Source organism: Somniosus microcephalus, chromosome 1 (genome assembly GCF_052327205.1).
Source record: "Somniosus microcephalus isolate GS21.2 chromosome 1, FLI_Smic_1.0, whole genome shotgun sequence".
NCBI classification, from domain to species: domain Eukaryota; kingdom Metazoa; phylum Chordata; class Chondrichthyes; order Squaliformes; family Somniosidae; genus Somniosus; species Somniosus microcephalus.
This window is the reverse complement of record NC_140987.1, coordinates 53,048,051-53,069,016: the sequence shown is the minus strand read 5'-3', so window position 1 is coordinate 53,069,016 and position 20,966 is coordinate 53,048,051. Positions and strand designations below refer to the sequence as shown.

The following is a 20,966-nucleotide window of genomic DNA, read 5'->3' as shown; positions in this document are numbered from 1 at the left end:
AACCTACCTGATGGTCCCGGAGGTTCGTAGGATCGCCCTCCTGGGCCTCTACACGTACGCATGAGTAAAGTCCACGTATCCCTGGGATCACCAAGTTTGCAGACGACACAAAGCTGGGTGGGCGTGTGTGCTGTGAGGAGGATGCCGAGAAACTCCAGTATGATTTGGACAGGTTGGGTGATTGGGCAGAAACATGGCAGATGCAGTATAATGTGGAAAAATGCGAGGTTATCCACTTTGGTGGCAAAAACAGGAAGGCAGATTATTATCTGAATGGCAATAGATTGGGAGAAGGGGAAGTGCAACGAGGCCTGGGTGTCCTTGTGCACCAGTCGCTGAAGGTAAACATGCAGGTGCAGCAGGCGGTTAAGAAGGCAAATGGTATGTTGGCCTTCATAGCAAGAGCATTCGAGTACAGGAGCAAGGATGTCTTGCTGCAGTTGTACAGGGCCTTGGTGAGACCACACCTTGAGTATTGTGTGCAATTTTGGTCGCCTTATCTGAGGAAGGCTGTTCTTGCCATGGAGGGAGTGCAGTGAAGATTCACCAGACTGATACCTGGGATGGCAGGAATGACGTATGAGAAGAGATTGGGTCAATTGGGCTTATACTCGCTGGAGTTTAGAAGAATGAGAGGGGATCTCATTGAAACTTATAAAATTCTAACAGGACTAGACAGACTAGATGCAGGAAGGATGTTCCCGATGGCGGGGGAGTCCAGAACCAGGGGTCACAGTCTAAAGATAAGGGTAAGCCATTTAGGACAGAGATGAGGAGGAATTTCTTCACCCAGAGAGTGGTGAACCTGTGGAATTCTCTACCACAGAAGGCAGTAGAGGCCAATTCATTAAATATATTCAAGAAGGAGTTAGATATATTTCTTAAGGCTAAAGGGATCAAGGGATATGGGGAGAAGGCAGGGACAGGGTACTGAGTTTGGATGATCAGCCATGATCTCATTGAATGGCGGAGCAGGCTCGAGCGGCCGAATGGCCTACTCTTGCTCCTATCTTCTATGCTTCTAGATCGCAAGTTCCGGGTTTTCATGCATGGGCAGTGCACACGGAAACCCTGAACTTGCGGGGCACTTATGGGTCCGTACGTGGTCATAGGCCCTGGAAAATCTGGGCCATTGAATACTATTTAGATCACCTTGTGATCACACCTAGAAAAAAAAGTTTGCCAAACACTTCTTTGTGAAATAAAAACCAAAAATGCTGGAAATATTCAGCAGCTCAGGCAACATCTGTGGAGAGAGAAACAGAGTTAACGTTTCGTCAGACCTGGAAAAAGTTAGATTTATGGGGGGAGAAATCGGGTTGCTTTGCGCCTCCTGTTAGCAAAGCCTCTAGCGCCTGGGCGTGGCGCCGCTAACTCCTTCTGGAGGTTAGCGGCGGTGGCAGCTGGTAGTGCACCGCAGTGCGGCGCCTCTGGCGATGACATCATCGCCGTGCGCAGCGCCCCGTTCGCGCCCCGGCCGCAAACTTCAGCTGCGCCCCCTGACCTATCGCTGGACGATATGTCCAACAGGGTCAGGGTGGCGATTGTGCATCCGCGGCGGCGGTATTTAAAGGGGCAGTTGTCGGGCGGCCATTTTTTTCTGGCCGCGTGCCAGCACCTGCCCCCTTTCCCTCTTTCATTCGGGGTGCCGGCCGCGATCGCTCAGCCCGGCACCCCTCTTGAGTGCTGGGCTGCTTTTCCGGCACCCCGCTCCCTGGTGGTCCAGCAGGGCTCTGGTGCTCGCAGCACTAGTTCCCTCCCCTTTAATCCCTTATGGTAGTGCACCGCCTCCTCCTTGGGGTGCTACCACTGAATTTACAGCGCAGGGGCGCTAACTTTTTCAGGGCGCTAAAAGTAGTGCCCCGGCGAAGTTGGCACCACCGAATTTTTCCCCCTATAGGTTTTAAGCAAGTGCAGAGGCAGTGAAAGGGGTGAAGGGAGGAAAGTACAAAAGGGAAGGGCTGTGATAGGGTGGAAGACTGGAGAGATTAAATGACACCTTTTCATGAATACAAGTTCCCCTTGGGTCACTTTACAAATCCTTACAGCTAATGCTATATGTAAGCAGGGTTCAGAACACAAACCCTGCTCCAGGAGAACACAAGGCAGCACGGTGGCATAGTGGTTAGCACTGTTGCCTCACAGCACCAGGGACCCGGGTTCGAATCCGGCCTCGGGCGACTGTCTGTGTGGAGTTTGCACATTCTCCCCGTGTTTGCGTGGGTTTTCTCCGGGTGCTCCGGTTTCCTCCCACAGTCCAAAGATGTGCGGGTTAGGTTGATTGGCTATGATAAATTGACCCTTAGTGTTAGGGGGATTAAATACGTGGGGTTACGGGGATAGGGTGGGATATGTGTTGGTGTAGGGGTTATGGGGATCGGGTGGGATATGTGTCTGTGCAGGCTCGATGGGCCGAAATGGCCTCTATCTGCACTGTGGGGTTTCTGTGATTTCTGTGATTTCTGTGAAGAGTGAGTTGCAGCAACATTTCAATAAGAGTAGGACATCTGTATTTCATGCTTTCCTGAAATACAAATCCTCTTTTCTTCTTAGGCAGTCCCTCGGAATCGAGGATGACTTACTTCCACACTAAAAATGAGTTCTCAGGTGACTGATGAGTCCAATGCAGGACCTACAGTCTCTGTCACAGGTGGGGCAGACAATGTTTGAAGGGGTGGGTGGGTGGGGTGCTTGAGTTGATGTGCGCTCCTTCCGCTGTTGGAGGCGGGATAGGCCGTTAAGGCCCTTAACAAGCTCTAAATTGCCTCTATAATGCCATTTTGATAGGCCTTTCTGATTTTAACCCTTTCCCCATGTGAAGCACGCCTGCTCTGAAACACAACGGTGAAACCTGGCGGGAGCACAATTGGATTGCTGACTATCAGCTGCAGCTCAACCATTAAATAGGAGATTTGATCAGCCATCATTTGCAGGTGGCAGGACTTTGTTGTCTCAGGTCTGGGGGAACTTTTAGAAGGCATAACCACAGCTGTGGAACTTTGGAGCCTGACACCCATCTCCAGTGTGACCTCCTGGGAAACCCCTCTCGCCACCTTGACTGAGCGCTTCCTCAACTGAGGCATATACCAGAAGCATGGGAGCCATTTATTTCCTTCCCTTCTGGACATCAGATGAGGACGAAGACCAGCCGCGGCACCAGCAGATCCATGAACAACAGCAGCACCAACAGCAGCAGCACCAACAGGAGCACCAAGCTGCTGCTCACCCACCTGAAGCTGCACAGGCCAGAAGGGGCCAGCGCATGGAAGCCCGTCGGTGCAGGAGATACCCCCCAAACAGAGTCTACAGACACAGGGTCAGCTACCAACATGTCTGAGCAGCAGTGCCAAAGTTGGCTCCGACTTTCGCGAGAGGTAGTGGGTGACATCTGCGCAATGCTGCAACAAGACCTGGAGCCCAGAGGGCCAGGTGGACAACCCTTACCAGTGGCCGTCAAAGTCATCACCGCACTCAACTTTTTTGCCTCAGGCTCATTCCAGGGATCAGCAGCAGACATCAGCAGCATCTCCCAGGCGGCCGCACACACTTGCATCACGCAGGTAACTGATGCCCTCTTTGCCATCGCGCACAATCACATCTATTTCACCAAGGATCAAGCAAGTGTCACAGCGCAAGCGGTTGGATTAGCTCACCTGGCAGGCTTTCCAAGGGTGCAGGGCGTCGTTGACTGCACACATGTGGCCCTTAAGGCACCCCATCGCAATCCAGGTATTTTTGTCAACTGCAAGGGCTTCCACTCCCTTAACGTTCAGCTGGTGTGTGACCACAAGAAGGACATTTTGCATGTTTGTGCTAAGTACCCTGGCAGTTGCCATGACTCCTTCATACTGCGCCAGTCTAGTGTGCCTCCGCTATTCAGTCCGCCAGACCAACTTAATGGATGGCTACTTGGAGACGAGGGCTATCCCCTGTTGACGTGGCTAATGACGCCGTTGAGGAGCCCATCCAACGAAGCTGAGGAGAGCTACAACTCCAGCCACATGTCCACCAGAGCCATAATCGAGCAAACCATCGGTTTGCTGAAGATGCGCTTCAGATGCCTGGATAGATCAGGTGGAGCTCTGCAATACTCAGCAGCCAGGGTCTCCAGAATCATCGTGGTTTGCTGGGCACTTCACAACATGGCACAGCGTCGTGGTTTGCAGATTCCTGAGGACCAAGTGGCTCGTCACATATCCTCCTCAGATGAGGAGGAGGAGAAAGAGAGCGAAAACGAACATCTTGCAGAGGCCCATCAACCAGCGGCAGCAGTACGTGAGAACATTGCTGCCCGGGGTGCAAGGAACGCACTCATCTTGGCCAGATTTGCTTAGCCTAGCCAATCAAGCACTTTTGCCTCACAGCTTCTTACCTGAGCATCGACAATGGCCAAGAACCAGTGGATTCCTAGCAATTTGACCACCATACTGACAATTGCAAGTAATCCTAAGCCCTCAATGTGGAAGTCCCATTTGCGAAATGACACATGCCACAACTACAGCAGTAGCCATCAGATTTTTTATTTACAGTAATCATCTGATGGCTTTTTAACATAAAACATCATATTTCACCCAAGTGACTACCCTTGTGACTATTTGTGCAGTATCTTTCTCTTACGCGTGCTCCTACGTGGTGCTTCTCCTGTGGCTTCAGCAGATGTGGAGGCCCCTTGCTCACCTTTGGCGGGCGTCCTCTGGGGTTGCGAACCTGTGAGGGCTCGCCAACAGTCTGCTGCTCCTGCGGCTGTGCAGGGGTTGAGACGCCGATCTCAGTTGGGTGTGGACTCTGGTGGGGCTCTGACCGAGGGCTCTGCAGTGGCATGGAAGTGAGCGCGCTTGGAGAGGAGCCCCCACTTCCTTGATGTCTGCCACCAACTTCCCTCTCATGTGTCAGGTCCCCCTCAGCGCTTGCAAGTGGCTTGACAGCACCTTGCTGCACATCAGGGGGCCATGGGGACCCATATCTGCACTGGCAGTCCTACTCAGAAGGACTTCCATGAAGGTCTGGTTTCTCTGTTCAATAGATGACCGTCGCTCCTCCAGAGATGTCATTCTATTCAGAACACTCACCATGTTTTCTGCACTCTGGCGACTTATCACCTCCATGGAGGTTGCCAATCTTTTCATGGTGATGCGTTCATGCGCCAATGACTCCACAAAGGCTCTGCTCATGTTCGCAATGGACTCCTCCATTCACTCCACACTCGCAGCGACCCTGGAGACAAAACCTGCCAGAGACTCCTGCATCTGTTCCTGGAGTTCCAGCACCGCTGATCATATGGATGGACCCAGAGGCAGAGGGTCGACATGCAGCTGAGCCGAGCTGGCAGAGTCCTGCGCCCTCCGACTAGGACTCTCCACTGCTGTCCCTGTCTCCACAATCTGCTGATGCTCACTTGTGAGCTGTGATACACCAGGTGACAACACTACTCTATCTCGCGATGTTCCCTCCGAGGTGTGAGTGTCTGCGCTGGTGCTGGGTGCGCTGAATTCTGCTGATGCTGCGCCCTCAGAGGTTGCAGCTTCGTCTGAGGAGTCTTGAGGCTCATGCTCTTCCTCCTGGCTAGTGGGGATGGGTGCTTGCGATGGTCCTGTGGGGGAGTAAAGGAAAGAGTCAGAGATGTGAGGCCAAGGTTACATGCACATTGCATATTGCAGATGATCATAAGTCCATCTGTTAGAGCTTCAGAATCATTATCAGCGACTCATGCAATGTCATTGAGAGAGATGGAAAACTATTCTGTCACCAGCTTGCTGTGATGCGCCCGTCTGTCCGCCCCCACTTGGGAATCTTCCTCCATTCCCACGATCTCCAGGACCGCCTCCTCCCAGGTGGTGAGCTGGGCTACTGAGGGTGGCCCTCCTCCCGTCCTCGCTCTTTCCCTCTTATTGTGAGCTCTCTTTTCCTGCAATGAGGGAGACAAGTGGCGTTTGAGTGAGAATGAAGGAGTGAGTGTAGAGAATCCATAGCATAGATGCTTAGAAGGAGACAAAGATAGAGTGAGGTGGCAAGACCAAGGGCCCTCCCTGTGTGTTGTAAGTTGTAATTGCATCACAATGATAGGGAGTGCGAGGGCTGCATAGTCAAATAGTTAGGTGAATGTGACCATAGAGAGAGAGAGAGGGAATGGGTAAGGGTGCATGGATGTCAGTGTCAAGTGGGATGTGGAGGAAGAGATTGCTAAAGCTGAGTGCTGGTGAGGAGAGGCAATGGGGATCAGATTGAGGGTGATGGGAAATTCATACTCACTTTTCCAGTGCGCAGAAGGTCATGAAACCTCTTCCTGCACTGAAGCCAGGTTCTGCGGGTTATTGACAAAGAGTTGGCCTCCTCTGCCACCTGGATCCACACAGCCTTGGTTTGCTGGGGAGGCTTCTTCCTCCCTGAAGAAGGGAAGAGCACCTCTTTATTTGCTCTTGCTCCCTCAACTAAAGCCTGCAGGGCAACGTCATCAAAGTGGGGTGCAGACCTAGGTCTCTGGCTGGCCATTCTTCCTGCAGGTGCCTCTAAAATGCAAGGGCAAAAGCTTGGCAGTCTGCAGAAGATGCAAGGCTTGTTGCAGACCTTAAATGCAGCAGCAATGATGATGTCATCGGAGGCGACTTTCAGACTGGAAAAACTAATTGGCCATGGGTTCCCTCTCTTTTCATTTGGCCATGGGTTCCCACACGTTGGAACTCAATTGGCCAATTAAGTTAAAAAGGCATCATTTTCCCACATCGATTTAGAATTGGGTGGCTAACACGAAATGCGGATTTCACGACCCCAGCCCGCCCCAGTATCAAAATCCAGCCCGAGGTGTTTGGTGCCTTCCCTGATGCTCCTCCTCCATTTTGTGCAGTCTTGGGCTAGGGATTCCAAGGTGTCGGTGGGGATGTTGCACTTTTTCAAGGAGGCTTGAAATACAAATACAAATTGCTATTTAACCGAATGGGGCAAGTTTCCATCTTCAGGGTTCCCAGGAGTCTATGATACCCGAACGGAGAGCTTCCATTGATGATGGGATAAGTGTAGTGTAGACAGTGGTGGCTGCAATGATGGGAAAGCTGCCAATAGTCAGTTAGCAGTGCATGGTTTCTGAGTGGAGTGTAGGCGGTTAGACCACATCAATATTGTCAGCGGTTGTAACATATTGGAGAGGTGTGGTTGGTCGGATAGTGCAAAGTGGGCCTGGTGTGTAGGGCGATGGTGAACAGAACTACCACGCTAGTCGGGTTGCATTGACACTGCAACTTTGGGGGTCCATGGGAAGTGGTTTTGGGGAAACCACAGCATGAAGGTGGCAGTAGAGACTACTGAAGACACCAAGCACTGACATGTAAGAACCAATGGGGAGGCTTTTTGAGTTCTCAAAGTATCATTTAGAATCATAGATTGTCAGTGACAGTTTGGTGCAAGTGGTCATTGCAGAGAAATGGGATAAACGGGGGAAAGGCGGTGTGCTGAAACACTCAATTAATTCCACATGTAGATAGCCTTAAAGCTAAATGATGAAAAAACACGTACAGTGTAAGAACCATCTAGGTCTGTGAGTCTTGCATTCAAATTAGCAGAAGGCAGAGAGGCCTTAGAGATTTGGGACCCCGTCTATCAGGGGTGTGGTCATATCTGTCAGAAACTACAAACACAGCACCATAGGCATCCAAAGGTGTTAACTAAAATTAAACTCTCGTCTTCCCTTGTACTTTACAGCTGCAAGGTGAGTGGAAACCCTTACGCAGAGCCTTTAAGAAGTTAGACAGCACCAGCAGCGGTTACCTGTCCCTGCCAGAGTTTCGCGCAGTACTCAAGCTCTGCGATCTGCTCCTGAATGAGGATGAGGTCTACCATATCATGTCGAAATTCGATGAAAACATGGAAGGCAAAATCGACTACAAAAAGTTCCTGGAAGAGACCTACAAAAAAGAGAGAAGTCGTGCGGAAAGCAAACCCCCTTACAGCAATGAGTAAATGTGGATACTTTGGCTGAGAGATGACAGGAACAACAAGTTCATCCCACACTGCACTGAATGAAGACACCTCCACAGAATGGCCTGTGTCTCTGGTGCCTGTTGCTGTCAGTCTCTGGAGTACCAGTGATTTCACTTTCCCAGCTGCTCAAAACCTTAAAATGATCAATAGCTCAACCTTTACGAAGATGCCCCAGTTCTTTCTGTTTTTGAATCACAACTTTAACTCAATTCAGATCATTTTGGTTTGGGGCGAGACGTTGAACTGGGAAAAACCCTCAGGTCACTAGCCTCAGTGACACAGGTGATAAAGAGAAAGAAACAACTTGCATTTACATAGTGCCTTTCATGACCTAAGGACCTCCCAAAGTGCTTCACAGCCAATGGAGTATTTAGAAGAGTGGTCACTGTTGTAATGTGGGAAACATGCAGTGACTCTGCGCACAGCAAGGTGCCACAAACAGCAATGACCAGATAATCTGTTTCAGTGACGTTGGTTGAGATTTCCTCAAATCACAAGTGCAATTTTTACAAACATTGCCTCCGTTTTTCCCTAATGAAGATAGTTAATGTTCCTAAATGCACTGCATATCCTTCATAATATTCAGGTTTAGAGTTGTAGAGGAAGTGTTTTATAACAAGCGAGTAGGTTTCCAAAACTAGAAGAGTTATCGACTTACTGTAACAGATCGATTTGAAATTTGCATTTTAATGTAGGATTGAGGGCTCGAACTCTGCCCAGTATAAATCCACCTCCTGCTCCAAACAGATAGATCATAAACTTAAGAACCACACAGTTATGCAAGTCACAATTGTCTGAACATCTTTGATATATGTTTCTGTTATGAGGTGCTTTTCAGTAACTTTGTTAGTTTGATCTGCAATATTTTAGATTTCAAATAAAGAAACATTTATAGCTTTTTTCTGTTTTTCTTCTGTCAGAACACTAATCCCGAGTCCTGTTCATCACAGAATTCCCAGTGACAATAACCCCGGGCCCTGTTAACATAAGAACATAAGCAGTAAGATCAGGAGTAGGCCATATGGCCCCTCGAGCCTGCTCCGCCATTCAATAAGATCATGGCTGATCATCGACCTCAACTCCACTTTCCCGTCCGATCTCCATATCCTTTGATTCCCCTAGAGTCCAAAAATCTATCTATCTCAGCCTTGAATACACTCAAAGACTCAGCATTCACAGCCCTCTGGGGCAGAGAATTCCAAAGATTTACAACCCTCTAATGAAGAAATTCCCCCTCATCTCGATCTTAAGTGGCCTACCCCTTATTCTGAGACTATGCCCCCTAGTTCTAAACACTCCAGCCAGGGGAAACAACCTCTCAGCATCTACCCTGTCAATCCCCTTCAGAATCTTGTATGTTTCAATGAGATCACCTCTCATTCTTCTAAACTAGAGTACAGGCCCATTCTACACAATCTCTCATCATAGGACAGCCCTCTCATCACAGGAATCAATCTAGTGAACCTTCGTTGCACCACCTCCAAGGCAAGTATATCCTTCCTTAGATAAGGAGACCAGAACTGTGCACAGTACTCCAGGTGTGGTCTCACCAAGGCCCTGTACAATTGTAGCAAGACTTCCTTATCTTATACTCCAACCCCCCTTGCAATAAAGGTCAATATGCCATTTGCCTTCCTTATTGCTTGCTGTACCTGCATGCTAGCTTTCTGTGTTTCTTGCACAAGGACACCCAAATCTCTCTGAACACCAACATGTGACAGTTTCTCACCATTTAAAAAATATTCTGTTTTTCTATTCTTCCTACCAAAGTGAATAACCTCACATTTCCCTACATTATACTCCATCTGCCACCTTACTGCCCACTCACTTAGTCTATCCATATCCCTTTGCAGACTCTTTGTGATCTCCTCACAGCTTACTGTCCCACCAAGCTTTGTATCATCAGCAAACTTGGATACATTACACTCGGTCCCTTCATCTAGATCATTAATATAGATTGTAAATAGCTGAGGCCCCAACACTGATCCTTGCGGCATCCCACTAGTTACAGCCTGCCAACCTGAAAAAGATCCGTTTATCCCTACTCTCTGTTTTCTGTCCATTAACCAATCCTTTATCCATGCTACTATATTATCCCCAACCCCATGAGACCTAATCTTGTGTAATACTCTTTTATGTGGCACCTTATCGAATGCCTTTTGGAAATCCAAATATACTACTGGTTCCCCTTTATCTACCCTGCTAGTTACATCCTCAAAAAACTCTAATAAATTTGTCAAACATGATTTCCCTTTCATAAAACCATGTTGACTCTGCCTAATCATGTTACGATTTTCTAAGTGACATATTTCTTAAAGCTAAAGGGATCAAGGGATATGGGGAGAAAGCAGGGATAGGGTACTGAGTTTGGATGATCAGCCATGATCTCATTAAATGGCGGAACAGGCTCGAGGGGCCAAATGGCCTACTCCTGCTCCTATCTTCTATGTTTCTATGCTGATACCACTTCCTTAACAATGGATTCCAGCATTTTCCCAACGACTGATGTCAGGCTAACTGGCCTGTTGTTCCCTGTTTTTTCTCTCCCTCCTTTCTTGAATAGTGGTGTTACAATCCACTGGGACCTCTCCAGAATCTGGGGAATTTTGGAAGATCAAAACCAATGCATCCGCTATCTCTTCAGCCACCTCTTTTAGAACCCTAGGATGTAGGCCGTCAGGTCCAGGGGAATTGTTCATTACAGAATTCCCAGCGACAATAACCCCGGGTCCTGTTCATCAGGAATTCTCAGTGACAATAACCCCAGGTCCTGTTCATCAGGAATCCCCAGTGACAATAATCCCGGGTCCTGTTCATCAGGAATTTCCAGTGACAATAACCCCGGGTCCTGTTCATCAAGAACCCCCAGTGACAATAACCCCGGGTCCTGTTCGTTACAGAATTCCCAGTGACAATAACCCCGGGTCCTGTTCATCAGGAATTCCCAGTGACAATAACCCCGGGTCCTGTTCATCAGGAATTCCCAGTGACAATAACCCCGGGTCCTGTTCATCAGGAATTCCCAGTGACAATAACCCCGGGTCCTGTTCATTACAGAATTCCCAGTGACAATAACCCCGAGTCCTGTTCATCAGGAATTCCCAGTGACAATAACCCCGGGTCCTGTTCATTACAGAATTCCCAGTGACAATAACCCCGGGTCCTGTTCATCAGGAATTCCCAGTGACAATAAACCCGGGTCCTGTTCATCAGGAATTCTCAGTGACAATAACCCCGGGCCCTGTTCATTACAGAATTCCCAGTGACAATAACCCCGGGTTCTGTTCATTACAGAATTGCCAGTGACAATAACCCCGGGTCCTGTTCATTACAGAATTCCCAGTGACAATAACCCCGGGTCCTGTTCATCACAGAATTCCCAGTGACAATAATCCCGGGTCCTGTTCATTACAGAATTCCCAGTGACAATAACCCTGGGGCCTGTTCATTACAGAATTCCCAGTGACAATAACCCCGGGTCCTTTTCATCAGGAATTCCCAGTGACAATAACCCCGGGTCCTGTCCTTTACAGAATTCCCAGTGACAATAACCCCGGGTCCTGTTCATCAGGAATTCCCAGTGACAATAACCCCGGGTCCTGTTCATTACAGAATTCCCAGTGACAATAACCCCGGGTCCTGTTCATCAGGAATTCCCAGTGACAATAACCCCGGGTCCTGTTCATCAGGAAATCCCAGTGACAATAACCCCGGGTCCTGTTCATTACAGAATTCCCAGTGACAATAACCCCGGGTCCTGTTCATCAGGAATTCCCAGTGACAATAACCCCGGGTCCTGTTCATCAGCAATTCCCAGTGACAATAACTCTGGGTCCTGTTCATCAGGAATTCCCAGTGACAATAACCCCGGGTCCTGCTCATTACAGAATTCCCAGTGACAATAACCCCGGGTCCTGTTCATTACAGAATTCCCAGTGACAATAACCCTGGGTCCTGTTCATCAGGAATTCCCAGTGACAATAATCCCGGGTCCTGTTCATCAGGAATTCTCAGAGACAATAACCCCGGGTCCTGTTCATCAGGATTTCCCAGTGACAATAATCCCGGGTCCTGTTCATCAGGAATTCCCAGTGACAATAACCCCAGGTCCTGTTCATTACAGAATTCCCAGTGACAATAACCCCGGGTCCTGTTCATCACAGAATTCCCAGTGACAATAACCCCGGGTCCTGTTCATCAGGAATTCCCAGTGACAATAATCCCGGGTCCTGTTCATTACAGAATTCCCAGTGACAATAACCCCGGGTCTTGTTCATCAGGAATTCCCAGTGACAATAACCCCAGGCCCTGTTCATCAGGAATTCTCAGTGACAATAACCCCGGGTCCTGTTCATCAGGAATTCCCAGTGACAATAACCCCGGGTCCTGTTCATTACAGATTTCCCAGTGACAATAATCCCGGGTCCTGTTCATTACAGAATTCCCAGTGACAATAACCCCGGGTCCTGTTAATTACAGAATTCCCAGTGACAATAACCCCGGGTCCTGTTCATCAGGAATTCCCAGTGACAATAACCCCGGGTCCTGTTCAGCAGGAATTCTCAGTGACAATAACCCCGAGTCCTGTTCATCAGGAATTCCCAGGGACAATAACCCCGAGTCCTGTTCATCAGGAATTCTCAGAGACAATAACCCCGGGTCCTGTTCATCAGGAATTCCCAGTGACAATAACCCCGGGTCCTGTTCATTACAGAATTCCCAGTGACAATAACCCCGGGTCCTGTTCATTACAGAATTCCCAGTGACAATAACCCCGGGTCCAGTTCATTACAGAATTCCCAGTGACAATAACCCCGGGTCCTGTTCATTACAGAATTCCCAGTGACAATAACCCCGAGTCCTGTTCATCAGAAATTCCCAGTGACAATAGCCCCGGGTCCTGTTCATTACAGAATTCCCAGTGACAATAACCCCGGGTCCTGTTCACCAGGAATTCCCAGTGACAATAACCCCGGGTCCTGCCCATCAGGAATTCCCAGTGACAATAATCCCGGGTCCTGTTCATTACAGAATTCCCAGTGACAATAACCCCGGGTCCTGTTCATGACAGAATTCCCAGTGACAATACCCCCGGGTCCTGTTCATTACAGAATTCCCAGTGACAATAACCCCTGGTCCTGTTCATTACAGAATTCCCAGTGACAATAATCCCAGGTCCTGTTCATTACAGAATTCCCAGTGACAATAACCCCGGGTCCTGTTCATTACAGAATTCCCAGTGACAATAACCCCGGGTCCTGTTCATTACAGAATTCCCAGTGAGAATAACCCCGGGTCCTGTTCATTACAGAATTCCCAGCGACAATAACCCCGGGTCCTGTTCATTACAGAATTCCCACTGACAATAACCCCGGGTCCTGTTCATCAGGAATTCCCAGTGACAATAACCCCGGGTCCTGTTCATTACAGAATTCCCAGTGACAGTAACCCCGGGTCCTGTTCATCAGGAATTCCCAGTGACAATAACCCCGGGTCCTGTTATTAACAGAATTCCCAGTGACAATAACCCCGAGTCCTGTTCATTACAGAATTCACAGTGACAATAACCCCGGGTCTTGTTCATCCGGAAATCCCAGTGACAATAACCCCGGGTCCTGTACATCTGGAATTCCCAGTGACAATAACCCCGGGTCCTGTTCATTACAGAATTCCCAGTGACAATAACCCTGGGTCCTGTTCATCAGGAATTCCCAGTGACAATAACCCCGGGTCCTGTTCATCAGGAATTCCCAGTTACAATAACCCCGGGTCCTGTTCATTACAGAATTCCCAGTGACAATAACCCCGGGTCCTGTTCATTACAGAATTCCCAGTGACAAAAACCCCGGGTCCAGTTCATTACAGAATTCCCAGTGACAATAACCCCGGGTCCTGTTCATTACAGAATTCCCAGTGACAATAACCCCGAGTCCTGTTCATCAGAAATTCCCAGTGACAATAGCCCCGGGTCCTGTTCATTACAGAATTCCCAGTGACAATAACCCCGGGTCCTGTTCATCAGGAATTCCCAGTGACAATAACCCCGGGTCCTGCCCATCAGGAATTCCCAGTGACAATAACCCCGGGTCCTGTTCATCAGGAATTCCCAGTGACAATAATCCCGGGTCCTGTTCATTACAGAATTCCCAGTGACAATAACCCCGGGTCCTGTTCATGACAGAATTCCCAGTGACAATACCTCCGGGTCCTGTTCATTACAGAATTCCCAGTGACAATAACCCCTGGTCCTGTTCATTACAGAATTCCCAGTGACAATAATCCCAGGTCCTGTTCATTACAGAATTCCCACTGACAATAACCCCGGGTCCTGTTCATTACAGAATTCCCAGTGACAATAACCCCGGGTCCTGTTCATTACAGAATTCCCAGTGAGAATAACCCCGGCTCCTGTTCATTACAGAATTCCCAGTGACAATAACCCCGGGTCCTGTTCATTACAGAATTCCCACTGACAATAACCCCGGGTCCTGTTCATCAGGAATTCCCAGTGACAATAACCCCGGGTCCTGTTCATCAGGAATTCTCAGAGACAATAACCCCGGTTCCTGTTCATTACAGAATTCCCAGTGACAATAACCCCGGGTCCTGTTCATCAGGAATTCCCAGTGATAATAACCCCGGGTCCTGTTCTTTACAGAATTCCCAGTGACAATAACCCCGAGTCCTGTTCATCAGGAATTCCCAGTGACAATAACCCCGGGTCCTGTTCATTACAGAATTCCCAGTGACAGTAACCCCGAGTCCTGTTCATTACAGAATTCCCAGTGACAATAACCCCGGGTCTTGTTCATCAGGAAATCCCAGTGACAATAATCCCGGGTCCTGTTCATCTGGAATTCCCAGTGACAATAACCCCGGGTCCTGTTCATCAGGAATTCCCAGTGACAATAACCCCGGGTCCTGTTCATCAGGAATTCTCAGAGACAATAACCCCGGGTCCTGTTCATCAGGAAATCCCAGTGAAAATAACCCCGGGTCCTGTTCATTACAGAATTCCCAGTGACAATAACCCCGGGTCCTGTTCATCAGCAATTCCCAGTGACAATAACCCCGGGTCCTGTTCATCAGGAATTCCCAGTGACAAAAACCCCGGGTCCTGTTCATCAGGAATTCCCAGTGACAATAACCCCGGGTCCTGTTCATTACAGAATTCCCAGTGACAAAAACCCCGGGTCCTGTTCATTACAGAATTCCCAGTGACAATAACCCTGGGTCCTGTTCATCAGGAATTCCCAGTGACAATAATCCCGGGTCCTGTTCATCAGGAATTCTCAGAGACAATAACCCCGGGTCCTGTTCATCAGGAATTCCCAGTGACAATAACCCCGGGTCCTGTTCATTACAGAATTCCCAATGACAATAACACCGGGTCCTGTCCATCACAGAATTTCCAGTGACAATAACCCTGGGTCCTGTTCATCAGGAATTCCCAGTGACAATAACTCTGGGTCCTGTTCATCAGGAATTCCCAGTGACAATAATCCCGGGTCCTGTTCATTACAGAATTCCCAGTGACAATAACCCCGGGTCCTGTTCATCTGGAATTCCCAGCGACAATAACCCCGGGTCCTGTTCATTACAGTATTCCCAGTGACAATAATCCCGGGTCCTGTTCATCAGGAATTCCCAGTGACAATAACCCCGGGTCCAGTTCATTACAGAATTCCCAGTGACAATAACCCCGGGTCCTGTTCATTACAGAATTCCCAGTGACAATAACCCCGGGTCCTGTTCATCAGGAATTCCCAGTGACAATAACCCCGGGTCCTGTTCATTACAGAATTCCCAGTGACAACCCCGGGTCCTGTTCATCAGCAATTCCCAGTGACAATAACCCCGGGTCCTGTTCATCAGGAATTCTCAGAGACAATAAACCCGGGTCCTGTTCATTACAGAATTCCCAGTGACAATAACCCCAGGTCCTGTTCATCAGGAATTCTCAGAGACAATAACCCCGGGTCTTGTTCATCAGGAATTCCCAGTGACAATAACCCCGGGTCCTGTTCATTACAGAATTCCCAGTGACAATAACCCCGGGTCCAGTTCATTACACAATTCCCAGTGACAATAACCCTGTTCCTGTTCATTACAGAATTCCCAGTGACAATAACCCCGAGTCCTGTTCATCAGAAATTCCCAGTGACAATAACCCCGGGTCCTGTTCATTACAGAATTCCCAATGACAATAACCCCGGGTCCTGTTCATCAGGAATTCTCAGTGACAATAACCCCGGATCCTGCTCATCAGGAATTCCCAGTGACAATAACCCCGGGTCCTGTTCATCAGGAATTCCCAGTGACAATAATCCCGGGTCCTGTTCATTACAGAATTCCCAGTGACAATAACCCCGGGTCCTGTTCATTACAGAATTCCCAGTGACAATAACCCCGGGTCCTGTTCATTACAGAATTCCCAGTGACAATAACCCCGGGTCCTGTTCATCAGGAATTCCCAGTGACAATAACCCCGGGTCCTATTCATGAGGAATTCTCAGAGACAATAACCCCGGGTCCTGTTCATTGCAGAATTCCCAGTGACAATAACCCCGGGTCCTGTTCATCAGGAATTCCCAGTGACAATAACCCCGGGTCCTGTTCTTTACAGAATTCCCAGTGACAATAACCACGAGTCCTGTTCATCAGGAATTCCCAGTGACAATAACCCCGGGTCCTGTTCATCAGGAAATCCCAGTGACAATAACCCCGGGTCCTGTTCATTGCAGAATTCCCAGTGACAATAACCCCGGGTCCTGTTCATCAGGAATTCCCAGTGACAATAACCCCGGGTCCTGTTCTTTACAGAATTCCCAGTGACAATAACCACGAGTCCTGTTCATCAGGAATTCCCAGTGACAATAACCCCGGGTCCTGTTCATCAGGAAATCCCAGTGACAATAACCCCGGGTCCTGTTCATTACAGAATTCCCAGTGACAATAACCCCGCGTCCTGTTCATCAGGAATTCCCAGTGACAATAACCCCGGGTCCTGTTCATTACAGAATTCCCAGTGACAATAACCCCGGGTCCTGTTCATCAGGAATTCCCAGTGACAATAACCCCGGGTCCTGTTCATCAGGAATTCTCAGAGACAATAAACCCGGGTCCTGTTCATTACAGAATTCCCAGTGACAATAACCCCGGGTCCTGTTCATCAGGAATTCTCAGAGACAATAACCCCGGGTCTTGTTCATCAGGAATTCCCAGTGACAATAACCCCGGGTCCTGTTCATTACAGAATTCCCAGTGACAATAACCCCGGGTCCTGTTCATCAGGAATTCCCAGTGACAATACCCCCGGGTCCTGTTCATTACAGAATTCCCAGTGACAATAACCCCGGGTCCTGTTCATCAGGAATTCCCAGTGACAATAACCCCAGGTCCTGTTCATCAGGAATTCTCAGAGACAATAAACCCGGGTCCTGTTCATTACAGAATTCCCAGTGACAATAACCCCGGGTCCTGTTCATCAGGAATTCTCAGAGACAATAACCCCGGGTCTTGTTCATCAGGAATTCCCAGTGACAATAACCCCGGGTCCTGTTCATTACAGAATTCCCAGTGACAATAACCCCGGGTCCAGTTCATTACACAATTCCCAGTGACAATAACCCTGTTCCTGTTCATTACAGAATTCCCAGTGACAATAACCCCGAGTCCTGTTCATCAGAAATTCCCAGTGACAATAACCCCGGGTCCTGTTCATTACAGAATTCCCAATGACAATAACCCCGGGTCCTGTTCATCAGGAATTCTCAGTGACAATAACCCCGGATCCTGCTCATCAGGAATTCCCAGTGACAATAACCCCGGGTCCTGTTCATCAGGAATTCCCAGTGACAATAATCCCGGGTCCTGTTCATTACAGAATTCCCAGTGACAATAACCCCGGGTCCTGTTCATTACAGAATTCCCAGTGACAATAACCCCGGGTCCTGTTCATTACAGAATTCCCAGTGACAATAACCCCGGGTCCTGTTCATCAGGAATTCCCAGTGACAATAACCCCGGGTCCTATTCATGAGGAATTCTCAGAGACAATAATCCCGGGTCCTGTTCATTGCAGAATTCCCAGTGACAATAACCCCGGGTCCTGTTCATCAGGAATTCCCAGTGACAATAACCCCGGGTCCTGTTCTTTACAGAATTCCCAGTGACAATAACCACGAGTCCTGTTCATCAGGAATTCCCAGTGACAATAACCCCGGGTCCTGTTCATCAGGAAATCCCAGTGACAATAACCCCGGGTCCTGTTCATTACAGAATTCCCAGTGACAATAACCCCGCGTCCTGTTCATCAGGAATTCCCAGTGACAATAACCCCGGGTCCTGTTCTTTACAGAATTCCCAGTGACAATAACCCCGGGTCCTGTTCATCCGGAATTCCCAGTGACAATAACCCCAGGTCCTGTTCATCAGGAATTCCCAGTGACAATAACCCCGGGTCCTATTCATCAGGAATTCCCAGTGACAATAACCCCGGGTCCAGTTAATTACAGAATTCCCAGTGACAATAACCCCGGGTCCTGTTCATTACAGAATTCCCAGTGACAATAACCCCGGGTCCTGTTCATCAGGAATTCCCAGTGACAATAACCCCGGGTCCTATTCATGAGGAATTCTCAGAGACAATAACCCCGGGTCCTGTTCATTACAGAATTCCCAGTGACAATAACCCCGGGTCCTGTTCATCAGGAATTCCCAGTGACAATAACCCCGGGTCCTGTTCATTACAGAATTCCCAGTGACAATAACCCCGGGTCCTGTTCATTACAGAATTCCCAGTGACAATAACCCCGGGTCCTGTTCATTACAGAATTCCCAGTGACAATAACCCCGGGTCCTGTTCATCAGGAATTCCCAGTGATAATAACCCCGGGTCCTGTTCTTTACAGAATTCCCAGTGACAATAACCCCGAGTCCTGTTCATCAGGAATTCCCAGTGACAATAACCCCGGGTCCTGTTCATTACAGAATTCCCAGTGACAGTAACCCCGAGTCCTGTTCATTACAGAATTCCCAGTGACAATAACCCCGGGTCCTGTTCATCAGGAAATCCCAGTGACAATAATCCCGGGTCCTGTTCATCTGGAATTCCCAGTGACAATAACCCCGGGTCCTGTTCATCAGGAATTCCCAGTGACAATAACCCCGGGTCCTGTTCATCAGGAATTCTCAGAGACAATAACCCCGGGTCCTGTTCATCAGGAAATCCCAGTGAAAATAACCCCGGGTCCTGTTCATTACAGAATTCCCAGTGACAATAACCCCGGGTCCTGTTCATCAGCAATTCCCAGTGACAATAACCCCGGGTCCTGTTCATCAGGAATTCCCAGTGACAAAAACCCCGGGTCCTGTTCATCAGGAATTCCCAGTGACAATAACCCCGGGTCCTGTTCATTACAGAATTCCCAGTGACAAAAACCCCGGGTCCTGTTCATTACAGAATTCCCAGTGACAATAACCCTGGGTCCTGTTCATCAGGAATTCCCAGTGACAATAATCCCGGGTCCTGTTCATCAGGAATTCTCAGAGACAATAACCCCGGGTCCTGTTCATCAGGAATTCCCAGTGACAATAACCCCGGGTCCTGTTCATTACAGAATTCCCAATGACAATAACACCGGGTCCTGTCCATCACAGAATTCCCAGTGACAATAACCCTGGGTCCTGTTCATCAGGAATTCCCAGTGACAATAACTCCGGGTCCTGTTCATCAGGAATTCCCAGTGACAATAATCCCGGGTCCTGTTCATTACAGAATTCCCAGTGACAATAACCCCGGGTCCTGTTCATCTGGAATTCCCAGCGACAATAACCCCGGGTCCTGTTCATCAGGAATTCCCAGTGACAATAACCCCGGGTCCTGTTCATTACAGTATTCCCAGTGACAATAATCCCGGGTCCTGTTCATCAGGAATTCCCAGTGACAATAACCCCGGGTCCAGTTCATTACAGAATTCCCAGTGACAATAACCCCGGGTCCTGTTCATTACAGAATTCCCAGTGACAATAACCCCGGGTCCTGTTCATCAGGAATTCCCAGTGACAATAACCCCGGGTCCTGTTCATTACAGAATTCCCAGTGACAATAACCCCGGGTCCTGTTCATCAGGAATTCCCAGTGACAATAACCCCGGGTCCTGTTCATCAGGAATTCTCAGAGACAATAAACCCGGGTCCTGTTCATTACAGAATTCCCAGTGACAATAACCCCAGGTCCTGTTCATCAGGAATTCTCAGAGACAATAACCCCGGGTCTTGTTCATCAGGAATTCCCAGTGACAATAACCCCGGGTCCTGTTCATTACAGAATTCCCAGTGACAATAACCCCGGGTCCAGTTCATTACACAATTCCCAGTGACAATAACCCTGTTCCTGTTCATTACAGAATTCCCAGTGACAATAACCCCGAGTCCTGTTCATCAGAAATTCCCAGTGACAATAGCCCCGGGTCCTGTTCATTACAGAATTCCCAATGACAATAACCCCGGGTCCTGTTCATCAGGAATTCTCAGTGACAATAACCCCGGATCCTGCTCATCAGGAATTCCCAGTGACAATAACCCCGGGTCCTGTTCATCAGGAATTCCCAGTGACAATAATCCCGGGTCCTGTTCATTACAGAATTCCCAGTGACAATAACCCCGGGTCCTGTTCATTACAGAATTCCCAGTGACAATAACCCCGGGTCCTGTTCATTACAGAATTCCCAGTGACAATAACCCCGGGTCCTGTTCATCAGGAATTCCCAGTGACAATAACCCCGGGTCCTATTCATGAGGAATTCTCAGAGACAATAACCCCGGGTCCTGTTCATTGCAGAATTCCCAGTGACAATAACCCCGGGTCCTGTTCATCAGGAATTCCCAGTGACAATAACCCCGGGTCCTGTTCTTTACAGAATTCCCAGTGACAATAACCACGAGTCCTGTTCATCAGGAATTCCCAGTGACAATAACCCCGGGTCCTGTTC

The 20,966-nt window shown here is 48.7% G+C and overlaps 1 protein-coding gene across 1 annotated transcript in view; it reads left to right on the top strand.

Annotated features, from left to right (window-relative positions):
* The window catches only part of LOC147124077 (EF-hand calcium-binding domain-containing protein 6), a 118,177-nt gene extending 109,307 nt beyond the window's left edge, over positions 1-8,870 (top strand). The window contains 2 exon segments of the mRNA XM_085981305.1: positions 7,693-7,897; positions 7,900-8,870. Coding sequence (XP_085837431.1) covers positions 7,693-7,897; positions 7,900-7,946 — 252 coding nt within the window. The 3' untranslated portion in view covers positions 7,947-8,870.
* The last annotated feature ends 12,096 nt before the right edge of the window (positions 8,871-20,966 follow it).